Source organism: Balearica regulorum, chromosome 15 (assembly GCF_011004875.1).
Source record: "Balearica regulorum gibbericeps isolate bBalReg1 chromosome 15, bBalReg1.pri, whole genome shotgun sequence".
Taxonomy (NCBI): Eukaryota; Metazoa; Chordata; class Aves; order Gruiformes; family Gruidae; genus Balearica; species Balearica regulorum.
Window position 1 is genome coordinate 6,787,194 of NC_046198.1, and position 22,190 is coordinate 6,809,383.

A 22,190-nucleotide genomic window follows, 5' to 3' on the forward strand; every position below is an offset into this window, starting at 1 on the left:
TCAAGTGTAGCCCATGAGCCGTGGGGCACTGGGAAAGACACTGCGCATATCCATACACTTCTTGTCAATGAAGAAGGAGTTTGCCTTCACAGAAATTTCGTGTTCCAGCTTTGATTTGTTGAGGAGCAGCACCTGCAGAGTATCATGGGCTTCTTGCAGGCGTCGCTTTAAGGTCTGTAAGGTGTCATCTATAGTGTAAACTTCAGTGATAAGCCTGAAAAGTGAAGGGGACAGGTTGCTCATGTAACCTTAGCAGTCCCTCACCACATTCCTTTTTTGACAGTGAACAGGTCATGGTTTTAGGCAGGATTTGAGCAGCTGTCTTGGACTGAACCAATATGAAACTTATTTGCTAAACTAGCTTGCATAGCACCTATAAGAAGTGATGATTTCTTGCTCACATGGACCTTCAACAGCAGATTGAGCACTCTGCTTGGATATACCTTTCTAATTGCTATCACCTTCACTTGCAGCCTCTCATTTGCGTAGCCTCTCTAAGGCTAGCGTGGCTGTGTTAGGCACTTGTGTATGGTCCTGTAGCATACGTTTGGGATGAATGTTACTGGAGGGTGTTGGTGTAGTTCATGATAGCTTGAACTCGTGCAGTGGGATGTGTGAAATGGTCTACATTTGGCACAGAAGCATGTTAATTGGAACAAGAATCACTTGCCAGAATAACTATTGAATGTGGAGCTCTGAAATCAAGATTTTCTGTGAGCTGACATTAGCTGCATTTCTTCCAGTAGCTTATCAATGGAGATGTGGCAGAGCTTGTATAGTCACTGAGCTGCTAAACTACTTTAATACTATCAACTTTGTGTTTTGTCTAATGCTCTATTAATTGCTTAGTGTGTTATAGACTCTAAGAAAGATTGATTTTTCCAGAATCCACTTTAACTTGTTTTGGGATAGTCCCTGTTGTTTCAGCACAGAAAAACTAGACTTCATTAATTTGTTTTCTGTCTAATCCCTGCAACTACAAAGTTGGCAGCACACACAGAGAACAAGTGCCAACATCAGCACTTCCTTTTAAATAAACAGCGAACTCAGATAACATTTACATGTTACAAAGAAGTGGTTCATTTGATATTTTCTTTCCCTATTACAGTTGAGCTATTGGGCTGAATTCCTTTTTGCTTTAAACTACATGAGGGAAATACACTTAAATTATTTAAAAGCAAAAAAAAAAAAAAATCCTTAAAAAGTGAATGAGCAAATGGGTTTACTTTCTCAGGTAGGATTTTGTCTCTAAGAAAACACATTTTATCTGATATGTGGGTTCAACCAAAAACTGTGATAGAAAAAAGTGTCCAAATTTCAAATACCCTTTCAGAATTTCTGTTTCTAATTGCAGTTATGATGAACATAACATTCAATGATTTGGATCAGATAAAGCATCCAGCATAACCTGGTCTGGATTAGGGAGCTGTGGTAGAGCAAAATTCATATGCATTTGGAGGAAGGAGAACAGGATATGCTAATTATCTGTCAGTATAACTACATCTAGTAAACAGTGTATTTGTGTAAACATTTTTGTTAAAATATTAGAAATCATATTAGACTGACAGAAAACTCATGTGTACATTAAGCCTAAAATACTTCTGAATAGCTGTGCAACAGCTCGTGAAGCTCTTATATAGCCTAGAAGCTAGTAGGAGTCTGATTCAGAACCCCTAAGTAATACTTAAAAACAAGTATGTCACATTAATGTCCTTTCACTCTACTTGAAGAAAATATTCAAAGAAATTCTGATGTTCCAGTGACTTCAAATGAAACTTCCAAACTTTTTTAGACGGGACCCTTTGGAACATCAACAGCATCACTGGCAATTGTGGGAAGAAGAAGGGATAATGTGACACTCTGCTCCAGCACATTTTTGATCTGAAATCAAACAAGTTTTCTATCTTGCATACATGCAATCCTGCTGACCAGACTGATACTAATCATAATGCTGCAGACATTTTTATGGAAGAGGCCTTCAGGGAGAAAGGGAGAGAACAAGACTCAGTAAGTATAAGATTGGAGTTGTGTATTAATATTTAAGGCCATCTTGTTTTGTTTTTAATAAAATGCTGATACTGGCTTATTTGCATACCTAACTGATGGTTTAGTGGTACCTGGAGTGACAAATGATCTGTTCCCATAGTAAACGTGACCACTAAGTGAATGTTACAGTGCAGTTAGAAGTTTTTCTGGTTTCTCACAGCTGAACTCCTGCATCTAGAACAGGTGTGATTTATGTGATATGAAAAGCCACGTGAATAAAACTATCCAAATGGATAAACCAGAATTCAGATCCAAATCAATATTTTGTGACAATGGATATGGAGAGCAGAGTGTGAACCTGAGAAAAATCTAATGTATGGATATGCCAAAGGAAATCTTAAGATCCAATTAAGGAGGTATGAGGCTGAAAAGAGATATATTGCATTGGATAATTTATGGTTTAAGGAATGAGAAAAAGTGAAAAGATGCCAGTACAATAGACTATGATTTATTGCCCCTTCTTTGTTTGAATAGAAGCTTTTTGAGCTGATAAAACGCTACTTAGGAAAAATAATATAAATACTCAGTTTAAGCCTTATGTACTTAATTTATCTCATTGTATGTGAAACTGTTGTATACAGTGGGATTTTGCTAGTGATAAAAATAAAAAAGGAATTGTGTTCTACTTTTCATAAAAAATATGCATTTTTTTTTGTTATTGGACTGTGAAAGTCACCCTAGCTATGGAAGGAATTCTGGTGCAGTATTTCTTGAGAAAACCCCCCACAGAATATTTTGAGGACAGTATTTCAAATGAGATGTACTCAATAGGGTTCTTCTGGAACACTGATGTGTTCCAACTGGATTGGAGGGAGATAAATGGGATTAAAATTCAGAAGATGCTTCTTCAGTCATTAGGGAAGGAAGGCTAGTATCTCTGACTTTTTGTAGAGTCAGAAAGACACAACACACACTATACCATGGATCATAGCACAAGGATCACCAAGCTGATGCCAACGTGTGCTGGGTAGCTCCCACAGCTGTATAACCAAAATATATGCCAAATGAGCTAATCTGTACAAAGATGACATTGGAGTCACTATATAGTTGAAAATTAGTTGAGGCAGTAAGAAATACTACCTCATTCTTATTTGCAATTTTTTAAGGAGCTTGACCATTTTTTGCATCAAAAGACAGAATTTTGTCTGGGATAACAGGTTTCTAAAATTAGCTATTTCCCAAAGTGAAATCTTGTTTCATACAGAATGGAATTAAAATAAATTCCTAAGTTCCAACTCAGATGCGAGACTGAATCCCAAAAGATATCAGCCACTAACAAGCAGTTGAGCTCTTAACTGTCTTGGGAGAGGGACTATAAAGGCAGCTACTCACAATGAACATTAGAGGTTTTGGCCCATTATTTTTACATAGCAACTTGGATTTTACTTCTTCCTCCCAGAATATGTATTGCGATAATGTAATGAATGCAATTCTAATCTCATCAAACTGATTCACACCGTCATTAAATTTCCTGGTTTTGAGTGGCTGATGAAGGAAGGGCCAGAGTAGCCTGGCCTTTACTTACTGAAATTGCGGTGCATCACGGCAAAGTTCTATATTGGGTCGCTTAGTTCTTCGTGCCAGGCAGGTCTGAGCCACTTTCAGTGGGTACTCCTTTGCCTTTATGGATCTCTCCAGTAACATGATTGTATCTTCTGTTTGGAAGATTTCCTGAAGTATCTGAGCAAAGCAAACACTTTTGTAAGCCTCATGTGCATACAAAATCAGAACTCACTCCTGCTTTTAAACACTCCCATTGGAACTGCTTCCATTCTGGCATGTCCCTTTGCTTAATTTAGGAGAGGAGATTACTATAAACTCAATCAATTGGATGGATTTGTATAATGTTGCCTTAATTTTGCACTTCTTTAAAAGGACATATGGTAATAAAATCTCAGGGGAGCCAGAAGGAGGGGGCCATACACGCATACATTACATGAAAGCATTTAATGAAGTTGTTCCTGGAAAACAGGTGAGCAACTTCCACTAAGAAATGCACCACCTCTTTCCTATTCTAAAATTAATAAATTTGTAGGCAAATTGGAATATCAATTTATTACAAGCAGAAGAGCAGCACTGAGTTATGGTGATGGGGGAAATTCTAACTATGATTTTGTGATAAAGCCATTTTCAGAGGCAGTGTTTATAGCTCTATAGAGACTTATTTCCATTTTGCTTCTAATTTTTCTCCTAAAAAAAAAATAATAATAATCTGCTGCTTGATCTATGAAGACTTTGTATAGGTGAAATTCCAATAAACTGCCATTTTCATTTAAACACTCATTCAATTCTTATTTCCTTCTGACTCATAAAAATTCAAATGCAATTAAATAGGTCTCTGAAATTGTTTCATATTCCAAGTATTTTGGGCACATTTGCTACAAGAACATAAGAACACAAGTCACAGTTTCATACTGAAACTACATTCTCAAAGCTTTGAAAGCTCCACTGGGAGCTGTAGAGGGAAGACCAGCTTCCTTTAAAGGCTTATTTTCTGTAAGTAGAGAAGGTATGGAGTGAAACATCACCCAAAAGAAGCCCATGGAATTAGTGTAGCATAGGTTTTAGTTGCAGTGTGTGTTATCATATGACCATGTTAGTCCTGAGAAGCCTGTAAGTGCTGCTTATATGTCTTAATCTGTATGGGAAAAAAAAAAAAAAATGAGAGAAATTGCATGTGAAAGGTTTTGCTCAGTCTTAAAAAAGAAGGGAGGGAGAAAATGTTTATTCAGGTAACATTTCCTAGCCAATTCATTATTGTATTTCATTTATCAGAATTCATTACAGCCAATGTGGTGAACCTGTTCAAGCTTTTCCTACAGACAACTCTAAAATGGAAGAGAACAAATTGAACTAATGTAGTTTCTCAGCCAGTCTACTAAAATCAATGCAACTTGAATTTCAACCACCACTAAAAATGGCGTAATGCGATTTAAATTATGTTGCCATTTAGATCTTGCCTACGCACTAAGTTGTACCAGCTTTGCTAATGGTGTGTGTGGTTTGAAAGTTCAATTAGTTCCTGCTGCTGAGAGGTTATTTATAGATAAAACCCAGAGTTAAGGATGCCAGGAACCTGCACCCCAGCCTAAACCCTTAAGGGCTTGTTGATGTTGTATAGGAGAGCAATGTGAAAGATCTCCTGGCTAGCGCTGTCCAAACCAGTTCAACCCTTACAGCAATCCAATTTTCCAATAGATGAATCATCTTGGACCCTGAAGCAGCAGCCTGTGAACATGGCTGTACCAGTTTGAAGCCAGGTCTCCACACTGCACTGAGCCCTTTGGGTCCAAGGTTGGCGTGCTTAGAGCTAGCTTGAGAGCATCTTCACCCAAAAAGAAGTTTTAATTGCTTATAGACTGCAGGGGAAAATTCTGGTTTGTTGTGAAGGGAACACAGTATGGAAGAAAGTGAAGCTAATGGTAGTAAACTTCTCCCTATAATTTTATTCTGCAGTGGTTTCTTCTTAATTAGGGTAATCACTGCAAGGTAGCTGTGCTTTACAGGGAATACTTATGCAGGTAATCCAGTGCACTTTGGTAGCTACTTGTTTTGCAGAGGAACTACTTATAAGAGTGCATTGTTAGATACATCATTTTACATCTTGTCTACAATTTTACTGCTTACACATACTAACTTCTATAGATAAAAATCAAGGGAAAGTGACTTAATGAAGTTAAATGTCTTTGTTATGCATCAAGCACACATACTTCCTTTTCCCTGAAAACACCAAGGATTTGGGTCTTCTGCTGCTCAGAAGCAGAATCTGAGTAGTTTGTGCTGTTGTCAGAACTCTGCTATTTATAACCTCTCTGAGTGAATCCAGCATGTTTTCAACTATACATGACAAAGGTGAGGTCCAGCTCTTGGGTAGGCTGATTAAGCGGATGTACGTCAGGGAGATTTTTACAAGCCTGTCAGTCCTATTCTTTACTCCTGCTGTTCACCTTCATTGCTAACCAAAACATCAACCTGTGGGGATGTACCAAGGCTGTGAGGCAAAGAATACACGGTGCTTTTAGAGGTCACCTGCTGCTTAGCAGGGTCCTCCTTTCCTGTGTTTATGTTACAGCTTCTGCCATAGAGCAGTGTTTCCCATGCTGCGCCTTACTGCGTGCAAGTGAGCCAAATTCACTCTGGTGTGGTTCTGTTACCTGCAGGGGGGTATTGTGAGGATGTTGGCCTCTTAAATGAATTCTACTAAGAATTTGGAGAAAATTATAAACAGACTTATTTCTTTTTAATACAAAGTGTAATTCAAAGTAAAAAACAATGACATAAAGTACCATGCATCTCAGCTAAGTAAGAATTGGGTGAAGTTATGTCTCAATTTCAGAAAGGATTAAGTGGGTTATTTGTTTGCTACTTATGGTGGTACAGAGGACTTGCAATTTCAGTTCAGATTCTGGGTAGGACCTTTGTGGTCCAGACTTTGAGCTGTATTGGTAGTAACACTTTCTCTCCTGGACAGCAGGTGGAAATGGTGATTCACTTCTGTGGAGCAAATCTATCAGTGAAACAGTGCAATTAGAGCAACCCAGAGAACTTTGTTAGAAATGAACTGTGACTGTGAAACCAGCTCCCCAAAGCAATGCTGCAGCTTACAGATGTAAGCTTTTTCCTGCCCTCTTTTTCTTTGAAAGCAGTATAGGTATCTTGTGATTATTCTACCCATGGAAGGAAAGTGAAAAGCCATTAAAGGGGAGGTGGCGTGTGCACAGAAACATACTGCAGCAGATTCTGGAAGCATTATACAAATTTATAAGAGGACCAGGGAAGGAATTTAATAGTCTTTAGTATTTCAGATAACAGTGCCACTCCTCTGCCACAAATACTTATTATATAAAGATTGCCAATAGCAAACGACGGCCATTCCAGTGCTATGTGACAATGCTTCCGTAATGGTTGGGTGCCCTTTTCTTTCACTCTACTTGCATGAAAAAATAAATGTCAAATTTTTTTAAGATGTAGAAGGAACAAGCTGATTCTAGTACAGACAATGTTGAGCACATTTCCCATGTATAAACTGTGCTCAGTCTCTTGGAAAGGCCGTTTTCTTTAAGCACAGTTAGCAGAGAGAACTTTAGAAGAGCAGTTTTTTGAACCCACACTTTTCTCAAATCCTCTTCTGATGCATTCAGGTGTGGCCACAGTGCAAGTACAACCATCAGACCACAAACCCATGTATTTCAGATTCAGTAGTAATGTTTCAAGTGCATGAATGTTGGTAATCATCAAAGCTGAGGTTTATTTCTGTTCCTGTACAGCACTTACTGTGGTGTCAGCACCTGGCTGGGCCTCATTGTCCACTGTACACATAGCAAACACATAGGTGTTCCCTTAGTGACACAGAACCAGGAGACTGTATTGTCCTCCCTTTTTAGAACACTAAGTCATGTATGCACTTTCCCTATAAATAATGGCATATAACTGACACAGGACAATAGTAGTCTTGTATCTAGAAGTGACTCAAAGTTTTTAGAGCTAGTACGGCCCACAAATTCACATAATGTTAATGTTCATAAAGGGCAAGCTCTGAAGTCTAAATAGAAAATGATTCTTTTTAATGAACTACTGGATTCTCAATAGTCATGAAAAGAGAGCTTTTATCTAAAACTCACTGAAAACTCAGTTTTATGTCCAACCCTTATAACATTTTGTGTCAGCACAATGTGCGTTAATTAAATTCTTGTGCCACACGACTTCACTAGGTGGTCTGGTATCCTGCTCACAAAGGTAGGAGTAGTCTGCAAGCATATTATGCCCAACCAAGGCAATTGATTAGTACTACTGAGCAAACCTCTCATTTGCTAAAGAAAAACATTCTTTAAACCTGCCTGTGAACTCAAAACTCAAATGTGAAACTATGCATCCATCTTTAAGCCCTGCTTGGCTGCATGTAGGTAGATGTGGTTTAGGTTCATTGTGTGTTCTCAAATTTTTTTCTTTTTTAAAGTGCTGTCATTTAAGACATACAAAGAAAAATGTCCTCAGGGGAACCACCTCTAAAGCACTGCAGAAGCATTGTACAAACAGTTTTTGATTACTCATTCTGGCCACACATTGGATAAAATGATTTAGATAATCTGCTATACATAAACTGATTGGTGGGGAAGATCACCAGATAGTGTTGCACCAGCCTACATCATTTCTGGATGACCTCCAAAGGCAGGAAGCAAGAACAACAAATACTGAGCAGCGTGTTCCTAAGAGGGTGAGGCATTGGCTGAGGCAGCTGCCCATCTGGAAACTTCCCCTTCCAGGACATGAGTAAAGTTTTGTGCTGCAGCATTCTTGAGAGCTTGTAGAAAACTGTGCCCCCACTCTTCTTTCACTTCACCAAGGTCATAATTTGTATAGGCTGGATACAGTAAGACTGAGAGAAAGAACCACTGAAGTCATACATGTTTCATCATGTAATCAGGGTAGTCTTGTGGCCAACATAACTATTTTTAAAATGCTACACTCTGATAGTGATCCTTGTTTGTTATTTCCGAGCTTTGCTCAGTGTTTAGTATCAGAATGCAAAAAGCAGCAGCCAGGTAATACGGTGGGAGGAACGTTCTTGTGCTTCCTCTTTTTGTAAATTTCTTCATATTTAATATTTTGCCTCTCAGTTTTTAAATGTTTTCATCCATGTTTCTATATTTCATCCAATTTACTTTGTAGAAGTAACATTTGTTGAGGTTATACTCAATTGAATAGTGTAATTGTTACTAATTTCATAATTAATTTGGGGGTATATGACCAGACTATTTCAAAGTAAAATTATGATACCTGGCAATCTTTGGATTACAAGTACAATGTAGATATAAAATCTGAAATTAATTTGGACCTGAAAATTTTTACTGTCGTGTCGTAGACAAATTCTTGATAGAGATTACAATGTCCCTTGCTCTTGTTTTTTAAGGTTGATTTGTTTCTTTTGACACTTAATTGCAGGTCACTGTTTCATGACTTATCAAGTTTTTTTGTTTTGTTTTTAATCAGATGGTGGTGGGGAATAGTCCAGGAATCTTTTCAGGAAAGAAGAAAAGCACATTTTTAAAAAAAAAAAAAAAAAAAATCATACTCAACAGAATGTGCCATCAGCAGGTAGTGCATTCAGATAGCTTAACTGTGCTGAAGCAGAGTTAGAATCACTCTGGGCATTTGTTGTCTATACTCATATGGGATGACTGAGTTTCACAGTTAAGAGAAACAGCAGTTTAGTTTATGCACAGGGAAAATATCTTCAAAGTGATACATTGCACAATTCATCAGGCATATCAGGAGTGGAGGGATTGGTCTAGATTTGGGAATATTGCAAGCTTTTATTTATGAAGCTTCATAACAATGGGAATAGGGCTGGCATAGTCAACAGATCTGAAAGCTAAAGCATACTGTAAGTTCTACACATGCCAAAGGGTACCTATAAAATCCCCAACACTTAATAACTGTCTTAAATATGACATTTTCATAGAAAAGAGTGAACTATCAGAAAGTAAACGCTATAGTTTTAAAACAAGGCTTTACATATACATCTGGACACTTAATCCGTGTCCTTGCAAAGATCGGTCTATTCAGCATAGATCGAAACAGAGGACGCGGGGACCCTGGGCCTTTCATTTGGTCGGTATAACAATTTACAATCTTACAAAAATCCTCCTTCCACTGAATTCCAGTATGCTTGATTTACTTTCATCTCTGAAAATAATCTAATCAATTTCACATTTATATGCAATCAGTTTCTATTTAATTTTTCCATTGGTCCTAAGAATGTACGAGATGTTTATTTTAAAACAGCTTTATTAAAATTAAACAGAGAGAAAAACATGAGATTATTTAACTTGGCCTGGATTTTCTAAAATATTTTCAAAATAACAGAGGAAGCCATAACTATTCACAAGGAAACGCTTAACTCTTTGCATACTTCCTTGCTACACTTTTAACTATCAAAGAAGAAGAAGTGTCAGAGTTCTGTTCTGTTTCTCCTCTCATTTTACACTGTACCATGCTTTTAGATGCTGCAGGACCGGTAATTTTAGAGTGCATCATCATGTAGGAGAACAAAATTAAGTGCTATGTTTTTAACATATTTTTGCTAAACAGGGTCAAAATAACAATAAAATAGGCAGTTTGGGCCTTGTGCATGCTCTGTTTTGTCTCAAGTTACCTCATCTGAGAGAAGGGAACACCTCCCTTCAAACAGAGAGAAGATGTCTCTAGAAAGAGATAGTGCCAGGGAGAAAACGCTGTGGCTCATGCAGCTGCTCTCTCATATGGATTCTTGTCAGTAATGAGATTCTAGCCATTATTTCAACCCAGTCACAGTAAGCTAGATTTGCCCTGACTTTAGAGTCAATGCAATGCATTTGTTTCATGACCCTTTAGAGCCTTAAAATGCTTCTTTTCTAGAAAAGCTACTACATATGTCCATCTCTGTTTCCTGCAAGACAGCCCTTTCTGAAAATAGGAAACAGTTTTAGAAATATGTATGAGCATATATGTATAGTCTTGAACTAAATCCTGTTTCTTCTGTCAAGCCTATATGAATTACTTGAATGCAGATGGGTTGCAGGGGAGGGAGCAGTAATAGTAGCAACCACCTCAGTTTCTCACATGTAAATGTTGTGGCAGAAAGAAATTATCTTCTGTATCAATGTCAGTAAAGTCTGACATCCATTCAATCCAGGCTGCCTTTACTTAGTAGCAGTGCATCCCTCAGCGTGAGAAGATAGTTCTGTTATTTTGCAAATAAAGACACTTGGGTTCCTGATAACCTGAATACATCCTGATGTGCAGTGACTGTCACTTGGTTATGATAACTCCAGCCTTCCCCATTCCACGTTCCTCTTAGGCCAACCCATGAAGCAGAGCATTGCTGCATGGCATGCTGAGGAGCCAGGCTTCTCCTGCGTGGTTTCTCCACGTAGTTTGAGCTCTGATGTACTCTATGCATATCTTTATGATTCCATGAGATTAAGCAACAATTTTTGGAGAAAGAAATCCTGGTTTTGTTTTCAAGTGAGGGCCTTAGCTTTCATCTGTAATTTCTCGATTTGTAGGCAAAAGTCTATTCCTAGCTTAAATAACTATTTTTTCCTTCAAACAGGTTTTTCCGGGCAAGTTTGAGCTGCCTACACCAACCAGCACGCACCTTCCCAACCACTTCTGAGTCACTCTTCATTAATCATCTGAAAACTTTACTCTCAACCAGGTTCTAATATTAAATGATAAGATTAACTGTATACCAAGCCACCATGAACAGGCAAGAAAAAGGTAAATAACTGAGACTTTAAGGCATAAAAAGAGGAAGGGGAAAAAAGCAATCAACAAAAATATATTTTAAAAGTTATGGGAGGATACATTAGCATCTGAGATGAAAGCCTTTGTGGGGCAAGTGCAATGGGGAAAGTACTCCCTCTGCTATATGCATACTCCTTCCCACAACTCACAACACTGCTGCGCCTCTCCTACATGTTCTTGCACGGGCACCTCCCATTGTATTTTAGTATTTCTTTGTGTTCCTGCTCAGAGGAACAGGCTGTGTCCTTTTCAACAGCTGTAGGAGGGCTCCTTTCAGAATTTCTCGGATACAAAGTTTGAAAACTATTTCAGAGGCTGGTAGGCAGTTTCTGGTTTTATTGCCATTGAGGTTTTCCTGGCTTTCATTCTATATTTTCTGCTAGTTGTAAAATTAAGTAGGTTCATCCCTTGCATCAGAAGAAAGTTGTATAAATATAAAATGTACTCAATTCATCTAGTCACCATATAAACATACTCAATAGTTGCTAAGACAGGATTTTTTTTCCTAAATTTATAAATAAATTAAAATATAATAAAAATAGTGTGTGAAGGGTGGAGACTCTGAGGAGGTAACTTATTTAAGAGATGGAGTAACTTACTAAAACAAAATACTGTAGGCTCTTCATGTATAGAGTAAAAATATATATCAGGAAAAAAGGAAAGTGAGAGTCAATTTCCATCATAAATTGATGTAATATACTGCCTTTTCACACCCCAGGGGTACAAAAAACTAAGCAGAGCTGTTTCTAAAAGCAGACATTCTCAGTGAACTGAGTGGTAATACTCAGAATCATGGCTACTTGTTTATTGGAGCAGGTGGTTATTTTTTCATGTTTTACTAAACATGTACCTGTTTTTCAGCATCTTTCTGATCCCTGTGCTCCCAGTTAGTGGAATAGCAAGGCCAGCAGGAAGGGTGGTGCTGGGCACTCTGCCTCTGAGCACAGTACAGGTGTTGGAGCTGGCAGAGATAATCTGCTATTTAGGTATGGGGTAAATACTGGACTGTGTAAACATGCCACTTGCTGTCTGGTCTGACTGATTCCCAGAGCTGATGTACATAAACATCCTGCCCTAGTGGTTATTTCTAGGAGACTGAAGCCAAGGTAACCATTTATGTTAATATTAACTTTATGGAAAAGAGATGCAAACATATTAATGAGGGGCTGGCACCATGATTAAAGGTTTTTCTTCTTTTCCTAAAGAGTTGTGTACTTTTACATCACATGTAAAATATATTTCTTGGCATAAACTGAGTGTTTCTTGAGGCATGCCGAAGACAACATACCACCCTCTTGTGCATTGAATTGCGTACACTATATTTTCTGTTCACCAGCCTAAAAATCTGGTCCTAGAGCAGCACTGAGCCTGACCAGAGTCATATGTTGTGATTAGACTCTTGGAGAATATTTGCATCCCCAAATGACTGCATGCTCTGCGAGCCCAGTGATGATGAAACACAGTGGAGCTGTAATACCTTCTTTGGTTTGTGATCTAACCCTTGCCAAATACCTAGCTAGGGCTTCTGGGCTTCTGCCTCCAGCACCTCATATTTCCAGGGTTCTGCTATCCAAATTCTGGATGAGCCTCACATTGTTATGACCAAGATTAATCCCAGAATGTAGTAATATAAATGAATCATAGACTTGCACAGTTGGGACAGGAATGGGACATTTTCAGTCTTAGGGTCCGAAAGAACTCTTAGTTATGTAGTAAGTCTGCAGTGCCTGCAAGTCACTTATCTATCCTACAGAATTTCCTCTTTGTAAGCCAGTGCCTGAAAAGAAAGCTGAGCTTTCAGGGAGAATAGTGATCTTTGATTTTTTGAGTTCCTGGTGCTAATGAAGCCATCTATCTGTGGTAAGCTGTTGCAGTGATGAATTCCTTTGCTCTGAAAAATAAGTGCTTATGTTTTCCATCTAGATTTGTCTGGCTTTTGTCAGGCCACTGATTCTTTTGTTTTTGTCTGCTCATGCAAAAACCCTTCTATTATGATTCTTTTTTCTTCTGTATAGATACTTGTTACTTTAGGAAGTTTTCTGCCCCTACCTTAGCTGTTATTTGGATAAGCTAAATAAAGCAGTATCATCTGGTGCTACTAAAATCATCCTTTTCAGCCTGCTAAAGAGAAAGTTGAGGACACTGACAGCCAATGCTCTTTGGAGACTTCCCTTGTTCTGACTTGGTTACTCTAACTGAATTTGGAACCTATTCAGTATAGAGATTCAGACCAAACTCCAAGTAGAATAAAGGGTAAAACCACATCTGATCTGCCTCAAGACAAGACATCTGTAAGTTGCTAAACTATCCCTCTAAATGCAAATTGATGTAGGTTTGTAGTAAAAAATGTATGATGGGACAGGTGATATAATTATAAAATGATATAGTGTATGGATGTTTTCATCATGTGTGTTGTCTGATGACTAAAAATTAAAGACACTTTTTCTTGTTTGGACTGTTTTAGAAAAAGAGGCAAAGGCTGTGCGTCAAGCAGCTTGAATGGTGGAGATTTTGTTCCTTAAATAATTTTCTCAAATCTGTTTTTCAAATGCCTTCCAGGAAATGTTCTTAGGTGCATCTATTGACTAACCTGGATTGGAAAGTGTATATAGTTAAGGGAAACTAGTCGAAGTCTTTTTCTGAATGCTGTATTTTGTTCCTGTGCCTCTAAATATGATGTGTGAACACTCTGTAGTGTGAACCTAGGTTAAATTCTATGACAGAACTTCAATCAGTTACAAGAAGAAAATTCTTGGGGTCTGTTACTCAATTGTATTTCAGTAACTCAAGGTAAACAGTGCAGGAATATGTTAGAAACTGAGGTACAAGTCCACTAGCAGTACTAGAAGCAGACAAAATGCTTATAAAAGCAGATGGACTGCTGTGCAGTTATTACTCAGACTTGTACAATTTGTAACCTGAAGCAGAGACATTATGTCATTGATGGAGAAGGTCTTGGCAAAACTCCTCGCATAATGTTTGATAGAAGTAAAACCAGGATACCTTCATCACATAAATACCCTCTGTGCATCTTTTGGTATATGGAACACACTTGTCTACACATCAAGGAAGACAATATCCTAGAATAAAACTAAACAGAATAGTAATGGGTCACTGTTTTTCTTTGCATTTTGTTTATATGAGAAATACAAATTTGATGGTACTTAGGAGGAGAAGGAAGTGCTGGAAGGACTGCTGTAGATTGCTCATGCAGAGCCTTTGATAGCAGTTATGTTATCAACTGCTGTTGAACTAGAATATCAACCCAGCAAGCTTCTTCTTGAGCAGCAGTCCTGTGAAGGGCTGCTGCAGACAACAGCACCCAGGAAAGAAAGTATAGGATGCAGTATGTACAAATGCCTACGAAGGGCAAAATCCTGTCTCTTTAGAAGTAACTGGGATAGCAAACTGCACATGAAATACTTTAGCTTGCCTGGGTAAATCTCATTCATTCCTGTATTTTTATTCCTGTTTATTGTTTTCCAAGCGATAAATGAATACACTCTGCTCACATAATTGCACATGTGATATAATACTGACATTAAGCAAGGGAAAGAAAGGCAGGAAGAGAAAGGCCCTTTACCATTTGAGTACAGCAATGCAAGAAAGTTCCAACAGATAATCACTAGAGCACTGCCCATGTTTCTTTTGGTGGTGGATTTTCCTAAAGAAGTCTGAAGCATTCTTGCACAGAAAGTCAGGACTGTAAACATGTGGCTATAAAGCTGTTATACATATAGGCAATACAAATTAAATATGAAAAAAATTCAGGCCAGGAGAAACACTTTAAGTGTCTGTATGACAAATGCTAACCATAGCACACAGCACAATCACCACCACAGTATCAATGACAGACACTAGTATAGCACAGTTATCCCAGAGTTAAGTCTAATTAGATAAGTTTTTACAAAAAAGCTAAGTTCTAAAGGAAAACTAATTTTTTCCAGGGCCTAACAGATGAAATCTACGGTGTAAGGCAAACTGTTCCACTTGGTGCTCTCTGTTTCTAAAGAGCATGCAGTGGACCACAACATGAGGCATTAGGTTTATAGTTTCAACCAGCTGATCTTTTATATGTCAGTGATATAAACAGAAGAAAATGTGCCATTTCAATATGGGATCATTTTTAGATCATTATCATATTCACACTATTTACTCTTATGTATTTTTTTATTGTTTTTCAGGGTACTTATTTTAGGAACAAATAGTTGCAGGAGGTTCCCTGTAGTTTTTTTGTTTTGTTTTGTGGTTGGGTGTTTTTTGGGGGTCTGGAAGAGATTTTGCTGTTTCACAAATCAGAAAAGTATTTTTTGTTCTGAAATGGGCTCCAGATCTCATTAATTTAAATAGCTTTTCCTGTTCCAAGAGAGGAAAATTAGGATAGAAAATATTTTCTTTCATTTTATTGAGCTAGCCTGCTTAGCTGGGAAAATAATTTGGCAGAGAGAGGGATGTCTCCGAGAATGGCATTTATTGCTTGACAAGTCAGTGCAAAACCAGCCTTTGAAAGATTGACTGATTTCTTTTTTTAAACACAAACCCTGAAATTGTAGCACCCATTGTCTAACTGCTGTTAGATGTGAAGGGAACAGGAACTGTAGTAGCTGCATTTGACTATAATCACATCCCAGTGAGGAAGAGGTGTGGTAGAATGAGACGTCCATTAGCTGTCTTATTAAAGCATATCCTAGCAATATTTTTTCTCCAATTATTACAGACTATGCTGCAAGCTTGGAGAAAGAAGAAGGGGTACTCTGTTATGCCTACTGATAGATAACTGTTAAATGAGCTCTCACTTCTGCCCTGATTTGCCTTCTCCTTCCTCTTGTCGTGAGGTATGGTCATGAGCAAGAGAAATAACAGGACTTCTACTATAAAACTTCACCCACATCTTAACCAGCAATGTTTTTGCTCAATAAATCTATTGTATTTTCCTGTGATAACACTTACTAGCCGGAATTACTCCTCACCAGCATATGCTGTTTTCTTCTCCTCTAGCATTTTGTTATTCTGATGTAACTACATTACTATGGAGTTAGTGATGAGTAAAGTATCTCTGCTATGTATGTGCTAACTAGTAACTCAGCAGTAACAGCAACATCAGTTCACAGAGTGCAATCTTATTTGATATTTTTTCATCTATGTGTACCATACAAACTATTCTTTATACACATATGATTACTCAATTTTCTTCAGATAGTTTATTATTGCTATTTAAAACTGTAACAGCATAGGGACATAAATATGTTTTTTCCATTGTATACCAGTTGTCAGCAGTTATGCCATACTATCAGCTGGGCTGCGTGACAAAATCCCTGCTAGTATGTTGATATCTCACAATGCACTTTGTATGTGCACCGTGTGCTACCTTGTGCTATAAGTTCTTTTATAAAAAAGGGGCATGTAAAAGCATTACAAAAGGTCAATGGAAAATGTGAAGAAAATGTTCATAGATTCAAACCCATGAGAAACTTGGCTGGATGGCCAATTCAGGGATAAAGTGCTGCAGTTAGCTAAATCTTATACAATCTAAAACACACAAAATACATTCAGCATATTTCATGCTTTATAAGCAGGGGAAAAAAACAATTTGTGTGCTGTGACAACACATATTTAGCTGGTTAGTTTGCACTTTCCTAGGAGTCCCTAAAAATAAACTGAAAACATCTTAAACTACTTATGGCAAATAGAATGGCAGGAAAACTCTATTTGTTTCCATGCACATTTGGAAACAATGAGTGAACATGAGGGTCCTATATAAGAGAAAGAGTCTTAATGGAAGAACTTACTGAACTCTGAAGTCCTATGAATGTAACAGAGTAAGTCTTGCTAGCTTAACAGGATTTTATCTGTTAGTACAAAGGCAGCACCTCTTGTTAACTTCAAAATATATGTTTCAAAATTCAACTAATACACTTCAAACACATCACTTCAGTGAAAACCTACTGAAAAGGCAATACCAAGAGAGATTAATACAGGTCTGTCTACTCCTGTGCCACTTCTGCTTTGTATAATACGAAGACAAAGGCAGAACAAATAAGTTTACTGTCTGACCCACTCAGAAATACCAGGCTGTTTCTGACCACAACCAGGCCAAAATTCAGGTTAAACACGTGGAAGTACATCTATCAAAAGGGAGAGGAAAACTTGGAACTTAAGTGTCAAAGGTAGACATATGGCATTCTGTATCTAAATACTTTTAGATTTTAGTTAATTTAGGGCTCTTCCCTTGCTGCTGCAAAATGAAAGTGTAAGAACTCAGTCTTCTCCTTCCTGTGAAATAGATAAATGTGCTGCTGTTTGTGGGCCTTTTCATTTGCACACTTTTCAAAGCTAGTTCACTATTAAAAAAAAAAAGTAAGAGTAATTCATGCCCTATTTCTTTATCAGGAAATGGCCAGGGAATATCATCAGTAAATGCAAAATAGAAAAAAATGCTAAGATATCTTTCCTCACTTTAAACATGTAATTTGCAAATGAATGTAACTGGTGTGTGATTACAGACAGATGTTGCACAGTTCCTTGTAAAACCTTGTCATCTTGTCAGACTGTCTGTCTTTGAGCTCTTCTCAGGCCCTGTATGACTCAAATGCACCATTTGAGGACAGGTAATACAGGTATATCTTTTGAGGAGGTACTTATTCAGGAAGGATGTAAACACTGGAGAAGATTTCTATGCCTTTCAGGTACAACTAAGATAATAAGCAGCTGCCCACCCTTAGTGAATCTTACCTTGGCCAGTTGTGCTTGGAGTTTGTTCTTTGCATCAGCTACTTCAGCAATACGGTTATTAAAGGCCAAGTTGGTACTGATGAAATGATTCCACATCTCCTCAGATGTGCATTCCAGTCCAACCTCTGTATCCTCTCGGAGCTTGACAGAGTTGGCCCTTGCATGCTGAGAGCACCTGATATTGTCTTCACTGAATTTAGCCCATGTTTCAGGAACTGAAACGCTAGTAAGAAATTTAAAATAAGAAGAAAACAAAAGATAAAAGCTTAGGTGACCTGTTTTTTGTTCAGTGATAATTACACTGAGATTAAGTGTTCATCCATTGAACTGTGCAAACTGCAATCACATCAGGTGATTCTATTTGTTTCAGTTTCACACCCACTTCTTTTTCCTTTTTTCCTCTATAAACCAAAGATTTGGCAACACCAAGTGAAGATTTTGGAGAGCCATTGCTTCAACAGAGTTTCTATGGTTTGCTTGGATGTTGTAGCAGCTAACTAAAGGTCTTAGTGGCCCTGGCATCAACTCCAAAGTTAGTAGGCTTATGTTTTGCTGTATAAAGGATGACATTTTCTTGCATACTTTTTGTTTATTGATGCTTAAAAATAGATTTTTGGGGTCAGGTATGAATGTTGGCAACACACCACCTTCTTGTCTGTCAAGGTTCAGAGGGCTTATGGCCTTACTGGATTATTGAGCATGGTCTCCTGTACATTGCACACTATCAAATTAGATTCAAATACCATCTACTTGTGTGAACCCAAACCTTTATCCTGGGGAAAGAGAGTTATGTGCCACCAACCACCAGAGAACAGGAGAGCCCAACCTAGTTTAAGGAAAATAAAGAAGAAACCAAAGGAGAAAGGATTGTTACACAGCTCTTCAAACAGCTCTGGTCTGCTATCAGAGCGGCCCTACCTCATGAGATGTGCATGACCTATATAATAAAGCATGTGGCTCTGACATCCTAGTAGCCTTCATCATCAGAATGATAGCAGGAAAATGGATAAGGCACTGACCGAGGAGTAAGGAGAACTCGAATCTTCTCACAGTCCCAACACTGTCCTCCTGTGTTATTTGGCTAAATATCTCCATCCTCTTACTTCTCTGTGTATTAAAATGAACACCTCTGCTTTAACTTCCACAGCTGTTACAGTTAAATTTAGTAATATCTATGAGGCAAGCAGAAATTACTCTGCTATGGAAAAGTCTAGGAATATACAGTGAAAGACTGAATATAGGGCACCTGCACTGAAAAATGCCACCCATGAATATTCCTGCTGCAATATCCTGTCTGCAGACAAACTTTGGGATGCTTGGGTTTGTGTCCAGGCTTCACAGATGGACTTAATCATAATTAACATAATTACAAACATAAATCCCAGACTCAAGTCTTTCCCAACTGGGAATCTGCAGGGCTCTAAACTTGCAGCTTGAGCCCCTGGCCTGAAAACTTTAACTCGCTTTGGAGTTGAATTCACTGCTGCCTTTAATTCATTGCTTCACCTACTAGGTCACTTCTCCCTTCACCCAGAAATGTTTAGTGTTTTATGAAGAGGTACAGATTTTTTACTTGCCAAACTGAAACACTGAGACAGACTTCTGCCTGCATTTAGACTTCTTTTTCCACACAAAACGTCTTTCTAAGAATTAAACTCTGCAGGGACAGGTCACTATTTACTGAGTTTCATACTTGCTTTAGATTTTAATTGAACACTGAAAATAAATATTAAGGAATACTAAAAGAAAAAGTTTAGTCAGTGCTTGTTTTCTCAAGGACCCATTTTTCAGTTTTTCCACACGGTATTCCCCTCTCTCCAAAATGAAGAGCTGATCTTGGAATTCCTTAGTGCCACACATTTAGGCAGTTTCGGGTAACCAACATGATACCAAAGTAAAATGCATAAATCAGTGTACTAAATCTGAGCTGACATTACTTACAGGTACTGATCTAGACAATGTCAGTGTACTTTCTGCAGGGTATTTGAGTTTGGGCTTCTTTCCCCTCTGTGGTCTGATGGATTATGTTCATTTTCTCATCAGTAAATTATATTTCCAAGTAGGTTTCCATCTTGACTATCAGAAATACTTGGTACTTAATCTGTTCTTCAACATTGCTTTTTCAGACTGTAATTTATCCGTCTGGCTCTGTTGAGGCAGAAAACACCTGCTCTGCTCCTGAGTGCTGCAGGTATGTCTCAGTCTGCCGCATGGTTTCAGGAAAATGTTAATGAAAAATGGCATTTCTTTGGGTAATGGTTGGTGAGAAAGGAAAAGGGCTGTAAAACTTATCCGTATGAATCTGCTTTTTACTAGAGCTGACAAGAATAATTTTATTCCTTGCTAATCCTAAAAGTAGGTAGTGTTATTAGAGTCAGCAGAATGCCTGCCAAGTTTCCTTCGGATATGCCCTCATTTCAGTAGTGAATGAGGTGCTCTTTTAATGAAAAGCAGAACATAAGTAAATAAATAATACTGATTATTTTATCTCCTTCTAACAAGACAGAGTCATTATCATTTGAGATTGCCGAATACATTCAGCATTCAAATACTGCTATGTTAAAGAGCGATAAGGGAACTAACAAGTCATCAGCACAAAACCACTATCCTCTATTGCTTTTGGACTGGATGCAGGTCTTGATGAGGCCGCTACTAATAACCAGTTTTAAAACTGTATACAAGCGGGAGATGTTAGGTCAGTAATTTTAGTGCAGTCTGTAGTGCTAAAGCTGCGCCAAATCTTTCTGATCATCCTGTTCAATACCTATCTCTGTATGGCTTGACAGACTAATAACCCAAGCTATTTTTACTGAAAATATATATATAGTCCTTGGTGTACACTTTCCTGCTGCTTACCACATTGCACTTAACTGCACACCTTAGCTGAATTTTTATTTGATTGGATGTCATTTTGAAATCAGAAGGCCACAGAACAGTGTAAACCAAAATCAGAGGGAGACATCTCCACAAAGCAGTTTGAGGGCAAGGAGTCAGCTGCAACACAGCTGTAAATGATTGTCCTCGCTGAAACACCCAGCTCACGGCACGCTCTGTGCTGTAGGTGCTGAAGACTGCCAGCTTCTGCCTGGCCTCCAGCAATGGCAGCTGTCAGGAAGCAGGGAGTAATTGAGGATGATGGAGGGTTCTGCACCAAGGCAAAACAGAGCCATACAGAGAGAGAAGCCGCTTCTTTCTGTATCACCTCTCCAAGATAAGGCTAGGACACGTGCTGTAACCAGGCTCCTACTTACGGGAGGGAGCACGGAAAGAGAAGGCTACCGCAGCCACTCATACTCACGTCCCATCTGCTTTTTCCACTCCGTGGTAAAAGTTGATGCTGTCCGATGTGTTCCTCAGGTTAAAACACTTCTCATCAATAAAATGGGCTGAGTTTTTGTCAGAAAGATCCTGCTCCAATGCATGCTGTGCATCTCTGTTGATGCTGTGAAGGGGAAAGATTTACCTTAATCTGAACCACCTTTAATGCTGTTGTGATAAATAGTTAATTGCTTTCATTAGCTTCCCACAATGCTCCAGTTTATAGTTGGCATTTACAGTGGCCTGAAAACGCTTGGTGCTGTAATTTAGCTAGAGGGAGCTGTTGTACCATTCATCCCTTCTAGCTTCGAGTACTCCCCATAGAATTGTATTTAAGTCACTGCATTTAACAATGTTTGTCATTTTGATGACAGCCAACCACAAGGGTGAAAAACAACAGGTGGTTGTTGTGCGGCATGTAGGAAAGCCTCAGAGCAAAAGGAAGGAGGTTTTTAGTGATAACCTTCATGCCAGCCAAGCTGTAAGTAAGAAAAAGGCAAACCAGAGTTGTGGTTTCCCATCTCTCCTGATTTGGGGGACAAATTCACTTAGCGTAATTCAAATTGTACATCACTGGAAAATCTGTTTAAATACTTCTGCTCATCTTGATCATGAGGAGGGAAATATGTTGCTCCATCTCTGCTTTCTTACCCATGAGGAATTTTTGGAGTAACTTAATCTCCTTTGGCTCTTCCAAAAGGGGGGGAAGGCCTGGCAGACCTGGGGCTAGAATGGGGGTAATATGGATGAAGAAAGAATCAAAGTTTGCTTTCCAGTGCATCAGGAAGACAGCAGACATATTGACT

The 22,190-nt window shown here is 38.4% G+C and overlaps 2 protein-coding genes across 3 annotated transcripts in view; one reads left to right on the top strand and one right to left on the bottom strand.

Annotated features, from left to right (window-relative positions):
• TEKT5 (tektin 5) overlaps positions 1 to 22,190 on the bottom strand; it is a 26,791-nt gene continuing 4,601 nt past the window's right edge. The window contains exons 4-7 of the mRNA XM_075767730.1: positions 21,365 to 21,508; positions 18,067 to 18,289; positions 3,572 to 3,726; positions 1 to 214 (exon numbers count right to left, since the gene is read on the bottom strand). Of these exons, the coding sequence (XP_075623845.1) occupies positions 1 to 214; positions 3,572 to 3,726; positions 18,067 to 18,289; positions 21,365 to 21,508 (736 nt within the window). The remainder of the gene's footprint in view (positions 215 to 3,571; positions 3,727 to 18,066; positions 18,290 to 21,364; positions 21,509 to 22,190) is intronic.
• NUBP1 (NUBP iron-sulfur cluster assembly factor 1, cytosolic) overlaps positions 11,123 to 22,190 on the top strand; it is a 25,539-nt gene continuing 14,471 nt past the window's right edge. For both annotated transcript variants that reach the window (XM_075767720.1, XM_075767722.1), the window contains exon 1: positions 11,123 to 11,307. In XM_075767720.1, the coding sequence (XP_075623835.1) occupies positions 11,259 to 11,307 (49 nt within the window). In that variant the 5' untranslated portion in view covers positions 11,123 to 11,258. The remainder of the gene's footprint in view (positions 11,308 to 22,190) is intronic.